The sequence below is a fragment of the Nothoprocta perdicaria genome, unplaced genomic scaffold (genome assembly GCF_003342845.1).
Source record: "Nothoprocta perdicaria isolate Ctin4 unplaced genomic scaffold, notPer1 scaffold_101, whole genome shotgun sequence".
Lineage (NCBI taxonomy): Eukaryota > Metazoa > Chordata > Aves > Tinamiformes > Tinamidae > Nothoprocta > Nothoprocta perdicaria.
In genome coordinates this window covers 626,863-646,967 of record NW_020454106.1, presented here as the reverse complement: position 1 = coordinate 646,967, position 20,105 = coordinate 626,863, and the positions used below count along the sequence as shown (strand labels likewise).

Genomic DNA, 20,105 nt, shown 5'->3' with positions numbered 1-20,105 from the left:
TGAACTCCATGGACCAAGCTTCAGCAAAGGAACTCAAGGAATATTCTGTTCTGTTCTTCCATATTTATGCTTTAGTGTGAACTTCCTAATTTTGAAAGGGGTTGGGGGAAGTAACGGTCTCAGATTTTTTATCCCATTTGTTTCATTTTTTTTCCTGTCACTTAAGGTTTTTTTGTATGGATTTTTTGATGTTTGTTGTTAAATGACTTTTGTGTTAAACTCAGCAAAAGTATTTTCTGAAATAAACAAATAAAAGGCATAGATTCTTCCACTGCTGCTGTTCACTGATGCTTCATCACTCCACTAAGCTGTGTTTGTGTTTGTGAAGTGGGTTGGGATGGGGTTTACATAATTTTTCTCCCTCCGTGCCATGCCAGACTAGTCTGCTCCCTTTGGTGCAGCATGTTGTATCCTCACATACCATATGGGGATCATTTTTCTCAATGAAAAATGACAGAGGACAGCTGCTTCTGAGTTAATTTTCTCTGGCTCCCTTGATAGTTGGGAGTGGAGGATAAGGGCATTTGAAGGGTGTGATTTATCTGATGTGGTTTAAGTGCATTCTTTATAAAGAGATAAATTGCATGCTTTCTGCAGCTGGCCCTGGGCACGCTACATGATTTGGTTGAGTATTGGGTTACAGTTCATAGCATGTACAGAAAAGAAATTCTGATTTTTCTAGTCTATGGCCTAGAGCTCCAATAATCTCACCTGTAAAGTCCCTGGCCTCTCTGGAAAAACTGATTAGGGAGCCCTTTAGAAGTCAGTCTTCATCAGCTGCAGCCTGGAGGGCACCTGACACAAACACAAGCCATGTTTTGAAATTTGAGGTTGACCACAGATAGCTTTAGTGATTCCCAGTTGGAGTTAACAGCCGCAGCAATGGACCTGAAAGGAACCAAGTGCTTTTGGAACAAGAGACAGGAGGGAGATGTCATATGGAGACCCTCAGCCATCTAAGGGGAAGCAGGAATCCACAGCACAAAAGGTCAAGCTGATTAAAATAAGCATTTTGTTCCAAGGAGCTTTGTTCTCCAACCTGTGTAAGACAGCTGCTGTCTTTCATAGATGCTCAGGGGCAATACCATGCAGGTGACAGAAACCTTCTCACCACAGTTGATATGTTTACCTTCATGGAGAGATAAGCAATCTAACTCTTTAAATGGAGCTAAAATGTTATATTTTTTTTGCTAAGCTGCCTGCTCGCTTTTTTTCTCTCACTGGACCTATCTGGTGTAGAGACAGGCTCTGTGAAATGGGTTTAGATGGTATCTCTGCCCCCAAACCTTTCTCCTACCCTTATGTTAAAAATACAAGGCTGCTACCAGATTTGTCTACAGACCCATACTATTTCCATGAGCTATGTAAGAGCCAAAGCTTCCATTCCATTTTAAATACACTTCGAATCACATTTTTTTTCTCATTTTTAATCCTTAGCTATTACAGGCACAGAGGTATTTTTATTTAAAGCAGACTTATTAACTCTTTTACAGCAGCTGTGCGTGACCTGTTTATATTCATACTTGCTAGTCTGAATGCATCATGTCATGGAAGGGCCTTTTGTCCTGCTGAAATACAAATTATAACTTAAACTGGCAGTCTTTGCTTCTTGAAGATGAAAGGTCCCTTTAGACTGTATAGGATAAATCTAAAATGCTTATCGGACTATACTTTAGAGAGCTTTAGTTCTTGCCAGCTTTGCTGTACTTCATTCGAAAAAAAGGAGGTCAGTAGGAGAACCTGGCTTTGGTTCTCTGAAGTTTTCTTTCTGTGAGTTTTAATCAAGATACAGCATCTGTGAGGTTGAGATTGGTGGTAGGTTTAAAAAAATAAGTAAAATTGAAGTGAGGGTGAGATTAGTTGCCTCTAGTGAAGAAAGGAGGGGGGAAATGAATGAAGCAGAGGGAGTTAAACTGCAGCAATCCTTTGAAGTATGGTATCTTAAACTCTGTTCAGAATGTCATTGCTGGTCCTGCTTGTGCTTCATCTTCTGGGGTAAGATCAAGAGGGGAAGGCTCTAAGGAAGTCACCGTAGTTTATCTTGTTTTCTCCACAAGAACATAGGCCAATCAGCTGTGAGGGAAAAAAAAAAGAAAGAACACATCATAAAGACTTGGAAGAAGTTGCAAATATTGTTGAATTTTGTTAGTGGAAAGTACACAGGGGTATCTTTACGTGACAGAGCAAAAAAGTCTTACTCCTCTGTATGGAAGAGTCTACGTAATTTGGGTAGTCTTGAATCACAGGTAGCCATGAGCAGTTATAGATGACATTAACTTATGCAGGAGAGCCAGAATGGTTGTATTTAATCCTGCTTTCCTTCTCAATTTCACAGCAGTGGCCAGAGAGCCACAAAAATGAAAGCATGGCCATGGACTGCCACGGGCCACAGCACATCTTTCAGAACCCCCTAGAAATCTCTGCCAAAAGTGAGATGAGGACAGCGTGTCTGAGCAGTCACTGTTCAGTGGTGTCACTCTGGTGTGTGCACATGGCATAATGTGGAGCCACAGATAATTGAGTTCAGTGACAGCCCTACTAATGAGCCAGTTCTGCTATCTGTGCCTGACCCTGCATTGTGTTACAGAGCTATAGCCTTTGTGTGCTTATGGGGAAGAAAAGAGAGCTTTTGTTTCTTTAATTGCATAACTAATCTCCTTCTGACACCCAGGGAGATGGAAAAGGTCTAATATCGCAGTTCCTTGAAAGGATTCTTCTTTCACTGGCTGCCTGGAGACAGATTTACTAGGCTTGCTCTCATGTGACTGACAGCTGTGTTGCTCTCTTCTGCAAACAGTAGTGAACTATCTGCCATATGTTTAATTTACAATACTGCCAACACTTCTGAGGTTTCTGGGCACATTCTTAGTTTGATTTCAAGGGAAATGAGGGATGCTTTTAGTGTTTAGGGCCTAGACTGAGATTCAAATGCAGAAGCAGGGGGAAGGTCAAGCCTAAACAGTCACAGATTGCTCACATGCTCTTGGGTAATTCACTTAATCTCCACTCTCAGAATGGGAGAAGGAAGGATTGTCACAGCACTGCACTGTAAATTCCTCAGGGCAGCACAATCTCCTATGAGCTCTAATACAGCCTGGGTGATGGTCAAGAGCCTTTACTCAGTGTGTAACCAAAGGCATACGCTTCCTGTGCACCATTCTAACCATGGCTTTGATGCTCAAAGCAAGTCTTTTTTAATAAGGAAAATGCTCTTCCTCATTTCTAGTTTTATTTGATTGTCAGTCTGCTTGTATTGGACACTAACCTAGAATATATCACATTATACTGAGAAACCATGCTTGCCAATCACGTTTGTAAAACGATCCTTCCTCCTCTCTGCATGAATTTTCAGTTTCTCACGTTTCCTGCTATGTAGCTTCTGTTCTCCACAGGTTTTTGGCTCATAGCACCCAACAAGCTTGTGTTTGGTTGTGCTAAGCAGATGGACATGGCTGGCCTGATGTTGGGACAGCAGAGAAAGTTGGGGTGTCCTCTGAACTGTGGGTTCGTTGGCCTTCGAGTGCTAAAAGTTTAAGAAAGGATGCTTGCAGGTTGGCTTCCTACAGTAGAATCAGGCTGCCAGCCATACAAGGAAAAAGAGTTACTAATGGTTATGCTTCTGTTGTTTGTTTGTTTATTTTTTCTTTTAGCTAAAGTACAATGCTTAGCTCTCAAATCTTCAACTCATTTGCTGTTAAATCTGGAATGTGTCTTAAGCTATCATCAGGCTGGTTCCTCTAGTACCTCAGTGTTACCTCTGCTCATGTCTAGGCCTGCTTAAGTCACAACAGGCACTCAGTAGCTCTAAGCAGGCTGTGCCTGATCCTCATCTGATTTACAACCTCTTGTTGTGCTTATCTTGTGGCTCAGACCTGACCCACCAGGCATTTTCAGGCTCCACCTAACACTGACACCAGTAACTGAGCTGCTTGCCTGAGATACAGGGCACCTGGGTTAAATTTCCACCCTTTTTGTAGAGGGTACCTCTTCACAAAGAGGGCTCAATCCATCAGCCTAGGGACCTCTCTGAAGTGGAGTTTTCCCTTTTTTGAAGCCATTTCTCTTTGTAGGCTGGAACAGTTTTCAGTCCATCTGGGCTGGGGTTGGTTTGTTTAAAAGCCCTTTTGGGAGAGTTGCAGGAGGGGAAATTAATATACACAGTACCCACTTCCTTCTCACCTTGTTAACCAGAACATTGCTGGTCGGCACATTCAAGCTGTTGCAAAGTGCTAAAAATTCTCCTTTGTCCAAGATTCCAGAGCCATCCTGGTCACGCTGATGAAACTTTTCCTGAATGTTCCTGTTGTTCAAGTAGTTATGGAGCTTCAGCTCTTCCTGAACCTGCACTATTAATTCATCCAATTCCTGTTTTCTGGTCTCTGGTATGGGGCTGTCACTGCAGAAGAAAGGCAGAATGGGACTGGGTGTGAAAATTATTTGTGGCAACCCTACTGTGAGGTTGTGTGCTGGCCACTATGGCCAGACTATATCTCTGAATGCAAAGCAGTCCCTGGGGTGCTGTGCTCTGAATGAAAATCCCATCTCAGCATGGACCTAGAGATGAAGCTCAGGCTTCATCTTTGGGAGAGCAAGTAAATTATTCTCCCTCTGCACAGCACTCCTTGTCTTTAAGTGTCTTGTGGAAAGGAGGACATCCTTGTGTGCTTCATGCAGTGCCAGCAAACCTGTGTAACTCCAGTTTCAGCCTGAGCCTCTGAACTGCTCTGATACTGACTGACTCCAAAGTGTTTGTGAGGTTATCGGGTTGTTGCAGGGTCATCTAAATTAGATCCAGACAGAATGCTTGAAAAGAGGATGTGGTCTTGCCTCTCACATGCTGATAACCAGACTCCAGAGCAAATGAAAAATACACACCACCAACCCTCCTCTTAGCTTCCCTGCAGCTGGTGACTCATGGAGATACTGTTACCAGCACCTATTACAGACACTGATGCCCTGAGAGAAAAAAAAGTGACTATATCCACATGAGGGTATCTCAGCTGCTGTGCCAGAGCTGTCCCATAGGATTTCAGGCCAGTGGCTGCCAAGCCATTATGCTCTACACAATTGGTTCCCTTTTTGTGTTCAGACACAGGCTCTTGATGCTGAATAATCACTCCCCAAGTCCCCCTTAGCTCTTCTACCCCATCCTTTGAAGCCTACCTTATGGCAGTGTCCTTCACCACTTGCCGTGGGCGAAAATGATCCCGCAGGGACTGCAGCGTTGCCGCAGGGAAGCTCTCTGCGTTGCTCTCCATATAATTGAGCACATACTCATCCGCGTCGGTGATAACAAACCTGTGGCCAAACACTGCAGAAGAGGCAAGAAAGCAAGAAGTGTTACCTGGCTCTCTGCCTCCGTAAGTCACTTTACCACCAAGAAGACAGTGTGGTTTCTCCCGCGCAGATGGGGTCAGGATTCAGTAGATGGCTACTGTTGGTTTCAGTCTTTAAAGTGGAAAAGGTACCACTGAATCAAAGGGAGTTTTGGTGCAAGAAGAGTGTCTGCTGAGAGGGAAGACCCACATGCTTCAGCCTACACTGACTATGCTGTTAGCATGGGTGGGGTTCTAGCATTTCAGAACTGCATTTATTTTCCTTCCAGGACAGATTTATAGTCTTTGCTACTAGAAGTCATCTGGCACAGGCTGAACTTAGTGACTCCTGGCAGGTCCCAAAAATGTGAACTGAACACATATGAACATTTGAGAACATGGTTCTTTTCTTGATTACGCCTAATGTCCAAACACTGTCTGACAGTAACGGAGTTATATCAATTCACACCATCTGGTGATGTGGAAATTAAAATATGGTGAGGCTCAGAAAGAACAGATCTTTCAAATAAAGGGTAGGATACACACTGTAAAATAAATAACATAGATCAGACCCTGAAAACAAATGCTCCAAGAGCACCATCAAACCAGACTGGATCTCACCTTCAACTGTGGAACCAATGGTGAGGTCAGAGGGCTCATAGTAGGTGGCATTCTCAGTCGTGGAGCCTGGTTTGGGGACTCGAGTCTTGCCTAGGTATTTGCCTCCAATGATACCAGAGTTGCGGACTGGGGGTTCGTAAATGCTGATCATGTCATTTGACAAGAAATAAGAGAGGATGAAACGGCGCTTTCTGTCCTCAGGGTTTGGTGATTCCTAAAGGAAAGATCGTAGCTTTGGAAATAAATATTTGAACTGAATTTCTCATTCCTGGGGTGATGAGCAGTACATTGTAACATAGACATAAGGCCTGAAATGATGCTTTTTAATTTTTTTTTTTTTTGCTAGCTATAGATAGTATTTGATGTATACAACAGCAGCAGATATGCTAGCATGGATTAACGAAGTCCTAGACAGCATTAACTATCTGGATTTCAAAGGTTACTTGCTCTAGTCGGGCTAACAGAAGCAAAATCTGGGCTGCAGTGACACAGTGTATTCAGTGTTTCCACAGAATGACTAATCCAAGAGAAAGGAATATCTTATATGGGAGGATTTGTCACACAGAGGAAGACTGCCTGTAAAATTTAGTACTGGAGTTAGATTTTTCCTTATAATGGGTCTCTGGGAGAGGCTGGTGCAGCTTCCAGCTCTTAGTCACAGGAAGACACTCCCCTGACACACCAACGGGTTACTTGCTTATGCTAAAATTCAGTTCATCTGAACTCGTCAGCTGTGACCTTCAGGAACTCCTGCACAATAGGGAAAAGAAATCAGTCCTTATTCACGCCGGGTATCGCAGAGGGCAGGCCCCAGGCGGCACAGGAAATGCCATCGCCACTGCTAGACATGCCAGAGGTTTCTTGCATAAACTCACTGCAAAGCTGGCACAAAGAGCAGGGCCTGGGTGGAAAGCACCGTGGGCTGCCCCTGTCAGACGACTTCTGCTCTGGTTCTTGGCTGCTCTGCTCGCACAGCCCCTTGTTGGTGCTGGGAGCCAGCAGTGCAGGGGCAGCAAGCTGACACTTGCAGGCAGAGGCACGGAGCCCAGCTGCAGTGCTCTTTCAATTAGGGCTGCCTGTCATGTGCTGATGTCAGTGGGAGTTTTTCCATAATTGGCTGCGGTTTTGTAGCATGTCTATTTTGTTCTTTCTGGCCCGCTTTTCTTCTACTTTCGCAGGCCAAGAACTGCCATAGCAAGTACAGAATCACCCAAGTGCATCAGAGGAGAATTTCCTAGCAGCCTTGCATGAACAACCTGTTCCTCACATCCTTTTGCTTTTACAACTTAAGCTGGCACTGTACTATCAAGGAAAGCTCTTACCAGAGCCACCTGGTATCGCAGCACCTTGTGGTCATTCTCTAACATCTTAATAACGTCTTTCCGGGGAGGCTTTGGAAGCAGAGAAAAGCAGTTCTGAAGGGAATCTTCAAGGAAGCCAAAGCCATTGTAGGGAGGAATTACCTGCATCCAGAGGAGATACCAAGCAGCAGTTGTTGAAACTAAGGAAAAGACAATGTCCAAGACAGCTTACTGAAACCTTTCTTTTTTGGAAATAACTCTTCTGTCACCAGGTAGCAATGGCTGTGATGTCCTGTGCAATAGGGACATTGCCACTCTGTATATATGTCTGAGAACTTATTTATAGAAATATTTAAAAAGGTAAAAAATAACAAAGTCAGAAAGAAAGATAATTTCTGTGAGCAAAGAGAATACAGATATACTAATAAATTAACTACTGCTAAGGCACAGCACTGTGCACTGGAAATCAATTATATATATGATTACACTGCTAATCTAGGCTCCCTCACAGTGGCTCTAGAATCAACTTGTATTCTCCAACCCATACCTACATTCCATTCGGAAGTAACATGAGCTGGTGATTATTCCCAATAAGAAGTTTGGACTTACCAACCCTGTTTTAGAAGATGAGAAAGAATCTACTAATATGAGTGTGGTCAGGCTGTGCCATTTGGCTTTCCCAGCCAGGGAACAAACCCTATCACTGCTTAATACCCTTGTGTAGATGCAATCACTGTTTTCTATCACTTAGCAAGTGCTTTGTCTTTTACAGTGTTAGAAATAGACTGTTCCAGAAGAGTTTCACTTCCATATAGATAAGAACCATCTTTGCCATGACTTGCTCAAATCATTTGCTCATTTTCTTAAGCAGAATCTCTTTACTAATGCAAAAATGTTACAACACTGTAAGAGTTTACAAGGACTGCTGCTTCCCTTCCCCTGGGAAATCGCTTGTAGTACCTGAGGCACTTCCTCAAGTGGTTTCTTCCTTATATCCACTGGCTGGAAGTCTGTGATGCCAAATTTGTCACGATAGAAGTTTCGTGTGAACTCATCGCAGTCATAGATGAAGAAAGGGCGGCCGAGGAGGGTGGTAGATTTGCCAACAGCAAAATCCTTGGCTGTGTACCATTCAAGGACCTCCTGATCAGAGATCTCCAGCACGCAACTTGGGAAGGTTGCTAAGGACAAAGGAGCAAAAGGAAATCAATTAGGTAGCACTTAATGTTTCCTAGCGAAAAGGGATAGAGGAGTAGGCTGTATAAGACACACCAATACACTCTTGGTACTGCTTTCCTGACATTGTTTTCCAAAAGGTAAAGGCTTTAACAATCATTTAAATAACTCTTCTTCAGCAGAAAAGCTGCTGACTCTTGGCATGTTCTCATCACAAATTCTCTAGACTTAATACACCTCTCATCTCCTTCTGACCCAGCATCCACACTCATGTCCACTCACCATGGCACGTTGGCATTAACAGACATGCTGGCCAGTCTAAACTTACTCTTCTTGTCCACAAAGGTTTTGGGCAGCCGCTGGCGCTTTATTAGCACTGGGAATGGGTCTCTGCCATCATTATGCTCATGGATTTCCCGAACCTCCACCGTGTCATCTGCCAAATAGTAATGGATGATGTAAGGCCGCTTCTCGCCGAACATGCTATTGGTGTCATCCCATATGGCGTAGAAACGCAGGACCTGAGGTGAGGAAAAGCCAGGCAGAGACAACAAGCATGAATTAATAACTAATGTTCTGTCCAAATAAAGTTGGTAAATGAGTAATTGGAGGCATATATCTCAGTAGCCTGCACTGCCAGGTACAGGAACAGACACTGCTCTGGAGACACTGGAACCAGTGGATTGGAGGCAGCACTGGGAAGAGCAGCAGGGGCTGGAGAGCTGAAGTGGTCTGGCTTAGCTTGAGAGAGCCAGGGAGAATAATATCTGCAAATACAAGAAATTTAGGGCACTTTATGGAAGTGTAAGGAAAAAAAAAAAGTGATTCAAAAGCATTGCAGAAATAATTTCTTAAGAGTGAGTAGGGGGCTAGTTTTGAGGGGACTGACTTTTAAAATGAAACTGAACAAAGCAAGAAATAATCTAGTTTTGGCTCACAGACAAATCAAGTCTGAAGATCTTCAATTTGAACATTTGTGACCATTTAATGCTTATGCTGAGAAAGGCAGAGGAGAATGCACTTGGCTGTCCTGGGGAGACTGTATTTATTACAGATTTCATCTCACTTCTGTGTAGTGGGAATCTCATGTTTCAGTGTGAATAGACTGAACTCCTCACACTGCAATGCTTCCAAGACTGTACCTGCTGGTGCAGTGTCTGGTTGGTCTTGAAGGAACATGTTCACCTAATTGTAATCTAATAGAAGCTAAAGACTGCCTAAGTGGCAGGGATTGCTTTGGGAGTGCTGCACTTTGTAGAACAGTTCTTCAAGGTACAGCTACTAAATAGGCAGCACAATAGCTGTCACAGACAGAGTTGGCCCATGGCAAACTTGAGTCACTGTGGCTAAACCCATATGGGTATGGTCCAGTTTGTGTCTATACAACAACACTGTCTGTCCTCCCTCAAAAAAAGGGTGGCCATATCCAAACTGTGTACTTGCTATCTCCTGGCCTGTGTTAACATCCACCTGATGACCGGGAACTGTTTGATTGATATTTGGCCACACACACAGCACTAACAGTTCAACAGTATGAGCAGGACTTCGGATGTGTCCTGCTCCTGTTTTGTTTACGGCCATAGATGTAGTCTGTGGGGTTCTTTATATCACCGACAGATGAAAAAAAAGACCTGGGGAAGCAGAAAGAAGAGTGCTACTCACCTGTACATACAGAAAGAACAAACAAGTGGTATTAGTGTTTATCTGAGACTCTTCACTCTGGTGCTAGGGATCAATCTTTTGGGGGAAGAGATGAGTGGATGCAGCACATATACAAAATCCAACAAGAAGTCATAAGATTTTGCTTCTTACTAAAGCCAGGAAAGGGGCAAATATGAAATCTTGTCGGGTGGACTTAAGATATTTTAGAGGGAGTTTGGAAAGGCACCTGCCTGCACATATCCATAAGGCTCAGGTTCCAATAACACATATAGTCCAAACTACAGGTAATTACTGCTGCCTCACTCACCTGCTTGTCATAAGTCAGGAACTGTTTGAGCTGGTCGAAGTCTGACGGCGTGATGTACTTGCGCAGAGGCATCCGGCGCAGTTCTGTGTAAGGATCAAAAACCATTTTCTCTGGAGGGTTCAATTCAATCCCTTGGCTCTGCAGGAACACCTACGGAGGTCACCTAGGTTTTAATACTGCCATGAGTTCTGAAGCTAAGAGGTAACTAGAGATTAGAGGTTGGTTGAGATGAGTGCTGCGTGGACACTGCAAGTTCATAGACTATCAGCTGCAATAGTATTAGCTCTACTGCAATAATAGATACAACAGAAAATGACCAAAATGTTTCTATTTAAGCTGAGTTTTTGGCTCTTCACCCACCTCATTCTTTCATTCCTGAGGGCAGTCCTGTCCTCAAAGTCCCAGTTTACCTCCTCATGGTTTCTCTTGACACTAGAGTTGACATCTTTAATTGTGGGACACATTTCAGGTTTGCCTCTTTTATGTAAATTAATAAAAATTAAATCAATGCAATACTACTCATGTAGTCAGTCTGAAGGTACAAGAGACTGAAGGCCTCTCAATGTGTCAGACAGTTGAAGAAGGTGCTACCCACAGTCAACCCACTGAGGCCATACTGACCAGGAGGACATGGCCTGAGGTGGCAGTTCATCTTCCAGGAAGAACACCTCTCACCAGAGAGAGGGCAATCTTGTATATAAAGGAATTTTCAGCTAAACTTGGATGCCCTTAAAACATCAGCTAACTCTAGGGTATAACTTGTGCATTCACCTCAGTCACCCAAAACAACCTCTGAAGTCAACACATTTCTTCCCTATCTTGGCTTTGGGAAATGGTCCATGAAAAGTTTCAGCCCAGGAAGCAGCTGTGCAAATATCTCTAAGAGTCATGTGAGATCACCCTGAAGACTCACTAGGCAGGTTCACACTTTCAGAGTCTTTATTTTCTGGATTGGAAGATGCCAGTTATTGATAAATAGACTGATGGCTTTGAAATCTAGAGCCATGTTGTTCATTTCATGTTTTTCACCAAGCGACCAGTATTAACATAAGAACTAGCTCCTCATTAGATGTTAGCTGACTTTAACAGTCAACCTAGTTCCATTAGAGGAGCTGGCCCCATATGCTCCCAACAGCTACATATAGACTAATACGTTATACATCCTTGGAAATGTTCCTGGGCATTCACGCCAACTGGCAAGGAACAAGCTGCTTCTATGCCAATAAATGCTCTCAGCCTCCAGGACAGAAAGGCTGCATGTAACTCATCTACTAGGAATGATCCTTGCAATGTTCTAACTCCTGGACTGTTCTTGAGAATTGCTTGGAAGAATACTTGGAAGAAGTTGACCAGGGCCAAGACCTAACAGTATTATCAGTATAAAGAATCATTATTATTTCATTTATTGTTAGAGAAATAGGCAGTGAGTTATAAATGTGCCTTTTTAAAACTCTCTTTAAAAAAGTCAGCTTATAACATCATTCTCAGCCCACTGATCCATGACCTCCCTTCTGGCTTGGTGGTGGATGGGTTCAGGGGTTACTGACTGCATTCCCTTCTCCTATTCTTATCAGAAGAGTGTCAAGTAGGAAAAAGAGTTAGGATCAGTAATTTCCCTCTTATTTGTGTGCTAAGTTTCATCAGGACTCTAAGTAGTTAAACTGTTGTACACATAGTAATGAGCTTAGACCAATTCTATTCACACAGAAATGAGCTTAGAATTTATACTGTACATAGTAGTCCTGAAGACAGAGGATGGACTTGCAGCAGCATTAGGGCAAAAATATTGAGCTATTGCTGTACTCTCACCATATATCATCCTTTGAACTCCCTATAGATATAAAAATTAAAAGAAAAATGACAGATAACATGTAATCTCAATGTGGAAGCTGCCAATGCAAACTAAGGGACCACATCCTAATGGATCTTGCCATTTCTACCTCTTGGGATTCTTGAGATCTTCTCTGCACATGCAACATACCTGTGTGAACGGGTCACAGTCAACTATGCGGTACGTCCTGCCATACATGGTGATGTTCATGCCCCGATTCAGATCCTTCCAGTGGAAATGATCCCCATGCTCGTTCTTGGGCACCCGCTGGCGTCTGATCAGTTTGCCTTGAGGAAGCCCAGAGTTCGGCACGACAGGCTCCATGACAGACATGCTGTCATCTTCCAAATAGTAATAGATACCCACTTGGCGGATCCGGTAATGCTCTTCTGCAGAGAGAGGAACATCTTCCTGGAAATAGGCATCAAACTTCAAAATCTGCCAAAGGGGCAAGATCCCAAAAAGAGAGAGAGAGAGAGAGAAGGCAATTTGAATACTTTGATTAGTTTATCAATACAATTACTTTATTTGCAATGTACTCTGGCAGTTCAAAGTTACTGAATTGTAATCTACAAAACCATCAAAGCCAATTGTAGTCTAATCTGCAACCAGTGGCTCATATTAAGACCTGGCTTTTATTTGGTAGGCATCAGACAAGTGTAAACATGTGGAATAAGTATAGTCCTTTTCCTAGTCTTCCTTAATTGACAGATATTTTACCTACTACCAGGTGCTTGGCACTGCCAATAACCTAGTTCACTGACCTGCATGAGTTTCTTTAATATGGCCATCTTTGCAGATTCCAGTTCAAGAAAGCTATTTGTGCTTAAGCAAACCTCCAATTTTAGTTAAGAGAATTCCCTCGTATCTGTGGATTTTAGAATCTGCATGACTCATGTGAAGTCAACTCTGCCCAGGACTGACTGGAACAGTCAGCGAGTACTGGAGAAACAAGAGGAAAAAGCAGGGCATAGCAAAATGCATCTTGCACCCTGCCAAAAGCTGACTGCAGTTCTTGTGCTTGAAGAAGTACAAGGAATATTCCTCCCAAGATCATTCACGGCCCCTAAGAGGATACAGACAGCCAGTGAGGCCTTGCCCTTCCAGCTTACACTAGCACGCACACCTAGGTCAGCAGGTGAGCCTGTTTCTACCAACTAGCTCAAGTGTTTAGAAAGGAGCTGTGACTTCCCACACTTTGGCTTGAAAAAAGGGGCAGAGAAGTCTGACAGATTCAATAGCTACATCTACATTGCTATTAATAGGCTCTGAAGCAGTAATTAACACAGCACATCTGTTCTCATGACCGTCTCGCAGATGGCTTGAGGGCTGGCTGAAGGTTGCCCTTGCAGGCTGCATGTGCTCAGGTCCCCTGCACGCTCTGTCCAGGGCTGTGGCCGCCCTTGCCAGCTTGTGGTCGGCGCAGCCGGATCATTTCAACCCAAGGGTCAACTCGGGACTGCTCCAGGCAGACACTTCCTAGTCTGATAGGGCCACAAAGACGTAATGTAAGAAGTACGAATGGGCCCATGTAGACTCGTGCTGTGGTGACAAGTGCAAGCATAAATAGAAAGACTACAGCTAAAGAGACTTGAATGGTCTTCAGTGCAGTGTGTCTCCTACAGTCTCAGCTCAATTACAACCTCAATATACTTTTGGAAATACAGAAGGCCAGGGTGTGGTTTGCAGGGCTATGGTTATAAATCGAAGCTTTTCAGAGTTAATCAGACTTCTTCTCAAATTCCTGCTGGAAATGCTCTGGTGTAGCTTGTGGGGAATGTCTTGCATCGTTTATGTATTATAATCCTCCTCCTAAGCAAAGAAAGCCTCTTTCAGACTGGGGTTCAGCTGTCTCTGACTAAGTGCTGTGGCATCTGAAAACTGTTGTACACTGTCCCATGAACTCTTGAGCTAACTGTTTATGTCTCTGAGCTTGGCCAGCGATATTCCTGGAATAAGCTTCTTTATACCTTTTTGTCAAAAGCCACATATGCTGGAATGAAGTCTGAAGGCGGAGCCCGCTTGGCTTGCCCATAGGTCAGCGTGGGTCTTATGCTGGATAATTCATCTAACTCGGCTTCAGAGAGCTGATTCACATGAAGCTGCTCCCCACCTATCCCCACTGTTGGCAGCCGAAAAAAGGCACAACCATTTCTGTAGTCCAGTGTCTGAGAGCGATGAAAAGATGTTTTCTGTGGAAAGAAATGCAGCTGTTAAAATACTGTATGCTCCCAGTGGATATTGATACTCAAAGCAGAGAAAAGCAGCAAGAAAAAAAAAAATCTAATATCCACAATGCCCCCCACAGCATTTGACTAGAATGCAGCAGTTATGTGCAATTCAATTTGACAGTTAGACCATGAAGACTGAAAAAACAATAAGGAATGAAGCACTGGAGTGAACTCAAATCCTAGCACTGGCTCACACCCTTTGACAGTCCTGGCTTAAATCACTTTATTTCTCTATAACCATAATTCTCTGTGCCCATAATGGGATAACAGCACTTTATTTGCCTTAGTATTCATCTCAAACTCTTTGTACCCTGCTCTGTGTCACAGCAGATCAAATCCACAGGATTTTCCTTGCTGGACAAAATCAAGGTGTGTCACGTACTCAGAATTGCTATTGTGAAATGCATCTATGCACACTAGGTGTTCTGCCACCCCTCTCCACTGTATAGGTAAGGGTCCACACATTAAAAAATGGCACTAACAACATAACATCCTATAGCAGATCAATGAGAAGCTTGATGACAAGGAATCTAGGCATATAAGCATGGTATAATGTTAGATAAAGTATTAACTTGGTATTATTCGCTGGGTTGGTTTAATCTTGATTCTGACCTGTCTGTCTTTGCTATCCACTTCGTGGCAGCTGCTGGCCATATTTCATGCTAAATAACGATCCAGATGGCACAAAATTTGTTTAATGGGGTCCAGGCCTGTTTTTCACTGCTGAATAACACGGAGTAGATTTAAGTGACACCAGGCTACTCAACATGCTGTACAGCCCATAACATCCAGTACCTCACTCTTGAATCCTAAAAGCATTTCAAATAAAGCATTTCTGGACGGTCCCGCTGATCTTCCTGCACTTAATATCTCAGAGGAAGTAAAAAAAATTGTGAGTCCCTGATGATAAAACCCCTGACTTTTGAGTTTTGCCAAGTAGCACAGAATTATAGGCATTTATAGTTCAGGAACAGGCTTCAATTCCTGTGGTTTCAAATATTTCTCCACTTCAAGGAGAGGAGGATGGAATGAGCTGCTAGCAGAAAAAGGATCTCTTCATGTAGATGAGCTGTTCTGGTTCTGTGCTGTAGGAAAAAGCAGCGTTCATTCCACGGCCACTGCAACCTACCAAGAAAAATCTCCTTTTCAGCCCCAAACTTGCAATCAGTCCAACCTCAGGCAGCTGAACAACTTCTCCTTCTCCTCTGCCCTCCTTCAGCCCCCTGGCTAAGCCTCTAATCTTATTTATACCTTCAAGGCCCCACTTGCACTTCATAAAATTGCCTGTTTTCTATTTAAACGGGTGTTATGGACCTTGCGGTGCTGTGGACAGAGCGGTTGGGGAAACAGGTTCAGGTGAAAACAAGGTACAGTTTGCTGAAGAAATGTTAACAACCTATTTTATAAACATCAGCCCTGCCACAGAATTGCCATTTCCTCTGCTAAATAAACGCCAAGGGAAAGCTGTGGGAAAAAAAATATTCGTGGAAAATCAGGAAGTTAGTCTTCAAATCGGGTAAGATCGTTACAGTGCACAGGCTTTTAAGGACTCACAGTTGCCTGAAGAAAACACTTCATAAATTCGTAAGACTCCAGGGTCAATTGGTGCATGCAAGTGAGCATAAATGCCAAACTACATCTCACAATATCAGGTGACTAATGCACAGGTAGGAAGGAAAGCCCAGAATGTAAACGCCTAATCTCGCTCACTTCCAGTCCGTATCTGATGAAATGCCACGGAACAAGGCCCCTCTTTTTGCAAAGGCTGCAAGACTTGGTGCAAAGGCTGTTTCCCCTCCCTGTGTTTTGATTCTGCTGCCACGCGGGTGCAAACCAGTAACTGCCACCTCCTTTAGACGCGAGGGTTTTCATCAGCGTGTCTCAGGGTTCACCTGGAAAACAAGTATCACATTTTCCAGCTGGCACCATTTGCTCAAATTCATCCTGCGTTACGTTGCAAAGCTCTTTCTGGAGTCCAGATCTCCTTAAAAAAAGCATTATTAATAGTTTAACGTTCCAACTTTCCACCTTACTCTAAAATAACGACCATTCTGTTAAATCCTGCAGGTGTTTTTCACACATGCAGCCCCACTGATGTCACTAAAAGCATTCACATAACTAGGGCGGGCAGGAGTTTTTTCATAGGGGAAATAATATTTTGTGAGGGGCAGAGATTTGCATTGCAAATTTTAGAGAAGTCATAAATTATATTGAGGAAAATATTATTAAGCTGGAACTAATACTGAATAACCTTTATAACTGCATGGCTAAGGGTATTTTTACGAGTAATGACTTCACTTGCTGTTGAAGAACTCAGCTGTTGCTGATTTAAAATAGCTAGACCATTTCAGAAAGTGCCAGTAGGAGGTTTTATTCTTACTGGTAGAGAGTGAGAATTTAGCCTTGGGTATCTCTAATCGAAAAACAAGCAGAGTAAGGATAATAAGGGATCCTGCTTAAGAAAAGGGAGGAAAATTGGGTTCCTATAAATGCATCCAGGATGACTGGGATTCCATGTTAAGAGCACATCTACCAAGCAGACATTACCACTTACAGCACTGGTATAAGAAACATACAGTGATATATTCCCAAGGGAACACTGGATTCCATCAGAGCAGTTAAGATCCTTCAGAGGTTCCTCCACCCTTGCCTTGAGAAAGCTTTGCCCATCAGATCCCAAAGGGTGAACTGAAGAGCTCTACTGAAGAGATCAATCTAAGGGAGTTACCAGGAGGACATGGAATTCTTGCATGGAATTCTTCAGGTTCCAAGGTATAAATTCCCTATAAGGAATTCCCTATAAGGGAATTTATAAGGGGGGTAAATTCTCTTGCAAGGGGGTCAGTTCTCTTGGGGATACTGGGAGTGCTCAGAGGGCCTTTGTGGAAGTATCAGACCACTGTTGGAGGAGGAATTGGAAGGACATTGCTGACCAGGCAATTGGCCACCTCATGGTGCACTTGTCCCGTTAGGGATGTCTGGTAGGTTCAGGACACATATCTGGTTGGGGCATTCACTCCTAGTGGGTTATTACTAGAGTTTTGACAGGTACTGGTTCTCCTTGGGATACCAAGGTAATTATAGGAATATCAGGTGGGTTTATGGATCCTGGCTTGAGGCAGGATCAGAACGAGGGGTGGGTTCGCAGCACATCCCTTTTGGAAAACTGGGGCGGTTCAGAGGAACAGCAGGATTTGGGTTTCAAGACTATCGAGTGAGTCTGGGGATACTCCTTCCCTGGAGGCATCACACGGGTTGGAAGTGGAACCGAGTGGGCTCAGACCTACTGGATCCCCTGGGAGTCAGTTTGCAGTGGATCATAGGGCAGGGTCAGTGCAATTCAACAGGCTGTGTGGTTAGCCAGAAAACTCTGAGAGTCTCAAACGAGCCTGAGGGAACCCAGCTCTCCAAAGGTCAATTTGAGGAAGTGTCAGATGGATGCAAGATGCAGAGGGTTCCCTGGGAGAAGCTCAAGAGTCCCCTGGAGAGCTGGCCCAGGGAATCCTTCCAGCCCATCCCGATGGAACCAGGTCTATTGGGAGGGCTTAGGGATGGGGGTCAGGGGCTACCAGGTGGCCTCAGAGAGCAGCAGGTCCCCCCTAACTGAGCTTGGGGGCATCAGCTGGGTTTGGGAAATAGCAAATCCCCCAGGAACGAGTCCAGAGGGTATCGAGCACCCTGGGGAAAGGGAGATGAGCTCAGGGGCTACCAGCATCCCGGGGGTCCCCTGCCAAGGCACCAGCTCCTGTGGAGGGGTTAGAGACAACACGGACTACCGGGTCCCCAGGGAAGCGGGGGCAGTAGGTACAACTTCCCCTGGGGGATATTTGGTATATTTGTAGAAGGGGACTGGAGATGTGCTAAGTTTCCTGGGAAGAACTGCGCGAGATTTGGGGATACTGGATCTCCTGAGGGAATGAGGTAGAGGGGCAAGACAAGGGGCGGGTGTGTGTGTCGGGGGTGGCGCAGGGGCCGTGCCGCGGGGGTCGCGGAGCCCGGCGGCGGTGCCGGGGTGCGGGGCGGCGGTCGCGGCGCTCACCGTGGCGTCCCGGAGGGCGCTGCCCGGCAGGAAGGGCCGGCCCCGGCCCGGCGGCGAGCTCATGGCGGCGCCGCCGCCTCCCCGGCCACGCCGTCTCCACGGCAACCGCCGGGAGCGCCGCAGCGCGCAAGCGCAGACAAGGCGCGCAAGCGCAGACAACGCGCTTAGGGGAGGGGGGGCGTAGTGCTCTCTGCGCCTGCGCACTAGGGGAGTTAGGGGGCGCGCTGCCCGCATGCGCACTGGAGGAGCGAAAAGGCGCGAAGCGGTTGCCACGGCAACAGGAGGGCGGTAACAACATGGCGGCGGGAGGGGCCGGGCTCGTGTTTATTTAATAAGTAAACTTAATATTTAATGGCGTGTTTAAATGTTTAATGCATCGTGAAGGGTCAGGAGGCTCGCGCCTCGGTGCTTTCTTCCCGGGTGTCTTAGGAGGAATGGGAAGGGAGAGTTCCATAGAGGGAACTGACGCTTTCTCAGGGACTGAATAAGCCATAAAAGAGGAGAAATGGGGAATAAGGAACCGGGCTGGTGCTATGATGTGTATAAATACACTGCCATTATGCATGGAAATAACAAAATCTAAGCCCCTTGCTGCAAGGAGAGTGGGCGATGCCTCGGGAGGTCTGAGGAGCCCTCGGGCCATGCAGGGGCTGTTACCAGTGCATCCCTAAGGAGAATCTGAAACAAAGGTTTCTTCAAATTTGGCCTCAAATTTGCTAGTTCAGTGTCCAGGTGCCTTGTGAAGTGCTCAGGGAGCCACAAATCCCACTGCCGTCCCACGTTCCTTGCTATGGCTGCCTCAATCCTCCCTTAAATATATACCGACACATACCCTGGAGAGGCAGCACGAGCCTGGGTTGGATTTTCTCCCCCATCTCCTGCCCCCTTCAAGGGCCCACTACTTTATAGAGGCATGTTAGCAAAGATACCACTGAGAGTAAGTTTAGTGCTGTTTAGAGCTGGGGGAACCGTTCTGGACTGGGGACAAGTCTTATCTTAACCAGAACAAAACACTGAGCTACGAGATAGAGGATGAGCCAGCGCTGGGGACAGAGGCAGAGCAGGCAGCGTGTGTGAAGGGGAAGCAGGTAAAACCCTGCCTTCCAGAGCTGCTCAGCCTCCACTTCCCTCTCTGAAGGCCAAATATTGTGATTTATTCTTCCCCGACCTCGTTGCTCGGAGCATCTCTGACCGCTGCTGTGCAGAACGTGGGAGGCAGCCTCCAGCTTAGGGCCGTTTGGCAGCACTGCCGCCGAGCCCACGGTATCAGAGAGCCGCAGGGATAAGACCAAATAAAGCTTGTCACTTAGCAAAACAACCACATCAAGGTCTTGCCTCCCAGGCAACTCGCTGCTGCAATATCTGGTTCTTCTCCTCCTCGTCTCATAACATCTGAAATGACTGAAACAAAGTGTTTTTTTTCCCCCCTCTCTCATTTTGGAAGCGCTTTTGCTTTTTGCATTTGACTCTGTGTGCTTGGGATAGGCCGTTTCTCTCTTCTGCAAATAATCAACTCTATCTTTTCATGCATCAAGGGTGTGTATGTAATGCTAAGTAGCAAAGAGGGTATAATAAATACATTCTTTAAAAGAGTAACACCAGTTTCTTCTCAGGATACCACA

At 45.0% G+C, this 20,105-nt stretch overlaps 1 protein-coding gene across 2 annotated transcripts; it reads right to left on the bottom strand.

The window, feature by feature from the left end:
- Nucleotides 1–1,659: 1,659 nt before the first annotated feature.
- Nucleotides 1,660–18,546, bottom strand: EFHC1 (EF-hand domain containing 1). 2 transcript variants are annotated; one of them, XM_026041470.1, is made up of 12 exons: nucleotides 17,021–17,046; nucleotides 16,155–16,336; nucleotides 14,184–14,405; nucleotides 12,364–12,651; nucleotides 10,383–10,532; nucleotides 8,742–8,934; nucleotides 8,198–8,418; nucleotides 7,259–7,399; nucleotides 5,937–6,150; nucleotides 5,164–5,311; nucleotides 4,180–4,396; nucleotides 1,660–2,073 (listed from the first exon to the last, which is right to left on the bottom strand). In XM_026041470.1, exons 2-12 carry the CDS (start codon nucleotides 16,314–16,316, stop codon nucleotides 2,002–2,004), a joined length of 2,028 nt encoding a protein of 675 aa, XP_025897255.1. In that variant the 5' UTR covers nucleotides 16,317–16,336; nucleotides 17,021–17,046; the 3' UTR covers nucleotides 1,660–2,001. The 2 variants fall into 2 exon arrangements, with proteins under 2 accessions (XP_025897255.1, XP_025897263.1); XM_026041478.1 differs by lacking the exons at nucleotides 16,155–16,336; nucleotides 17,021–17,046 and adding an exon at nucleotides 18,484–18,546.
- Nucleotides 18,547–20,105: the final 1,559 nt, after the last annotated feature.

Coding starts and splice junctions, on each gene's coding strand:
- EFHC1 (XM_026041470.1), bottom strand. CDS start 16,316: ATGAAAACCCTCGCGTCTAAAGGAGGTGGCAGTTACTGGTTTGCACCC. Junction 14,406..16,154: donor TCATCAGATACGGACTGGAA/GTGAGCGAGATT, acceptor TTCTTTCCACAG/AAAACATCTTTTCATCGCTC. Junction 5,312..5,936: donor CATTGGTTCCACAGTTGAAG/GTGAGATCCAGT, acceptor CCTCTTCTGCAG/TGTTTGGCCACAGGTTTGTT.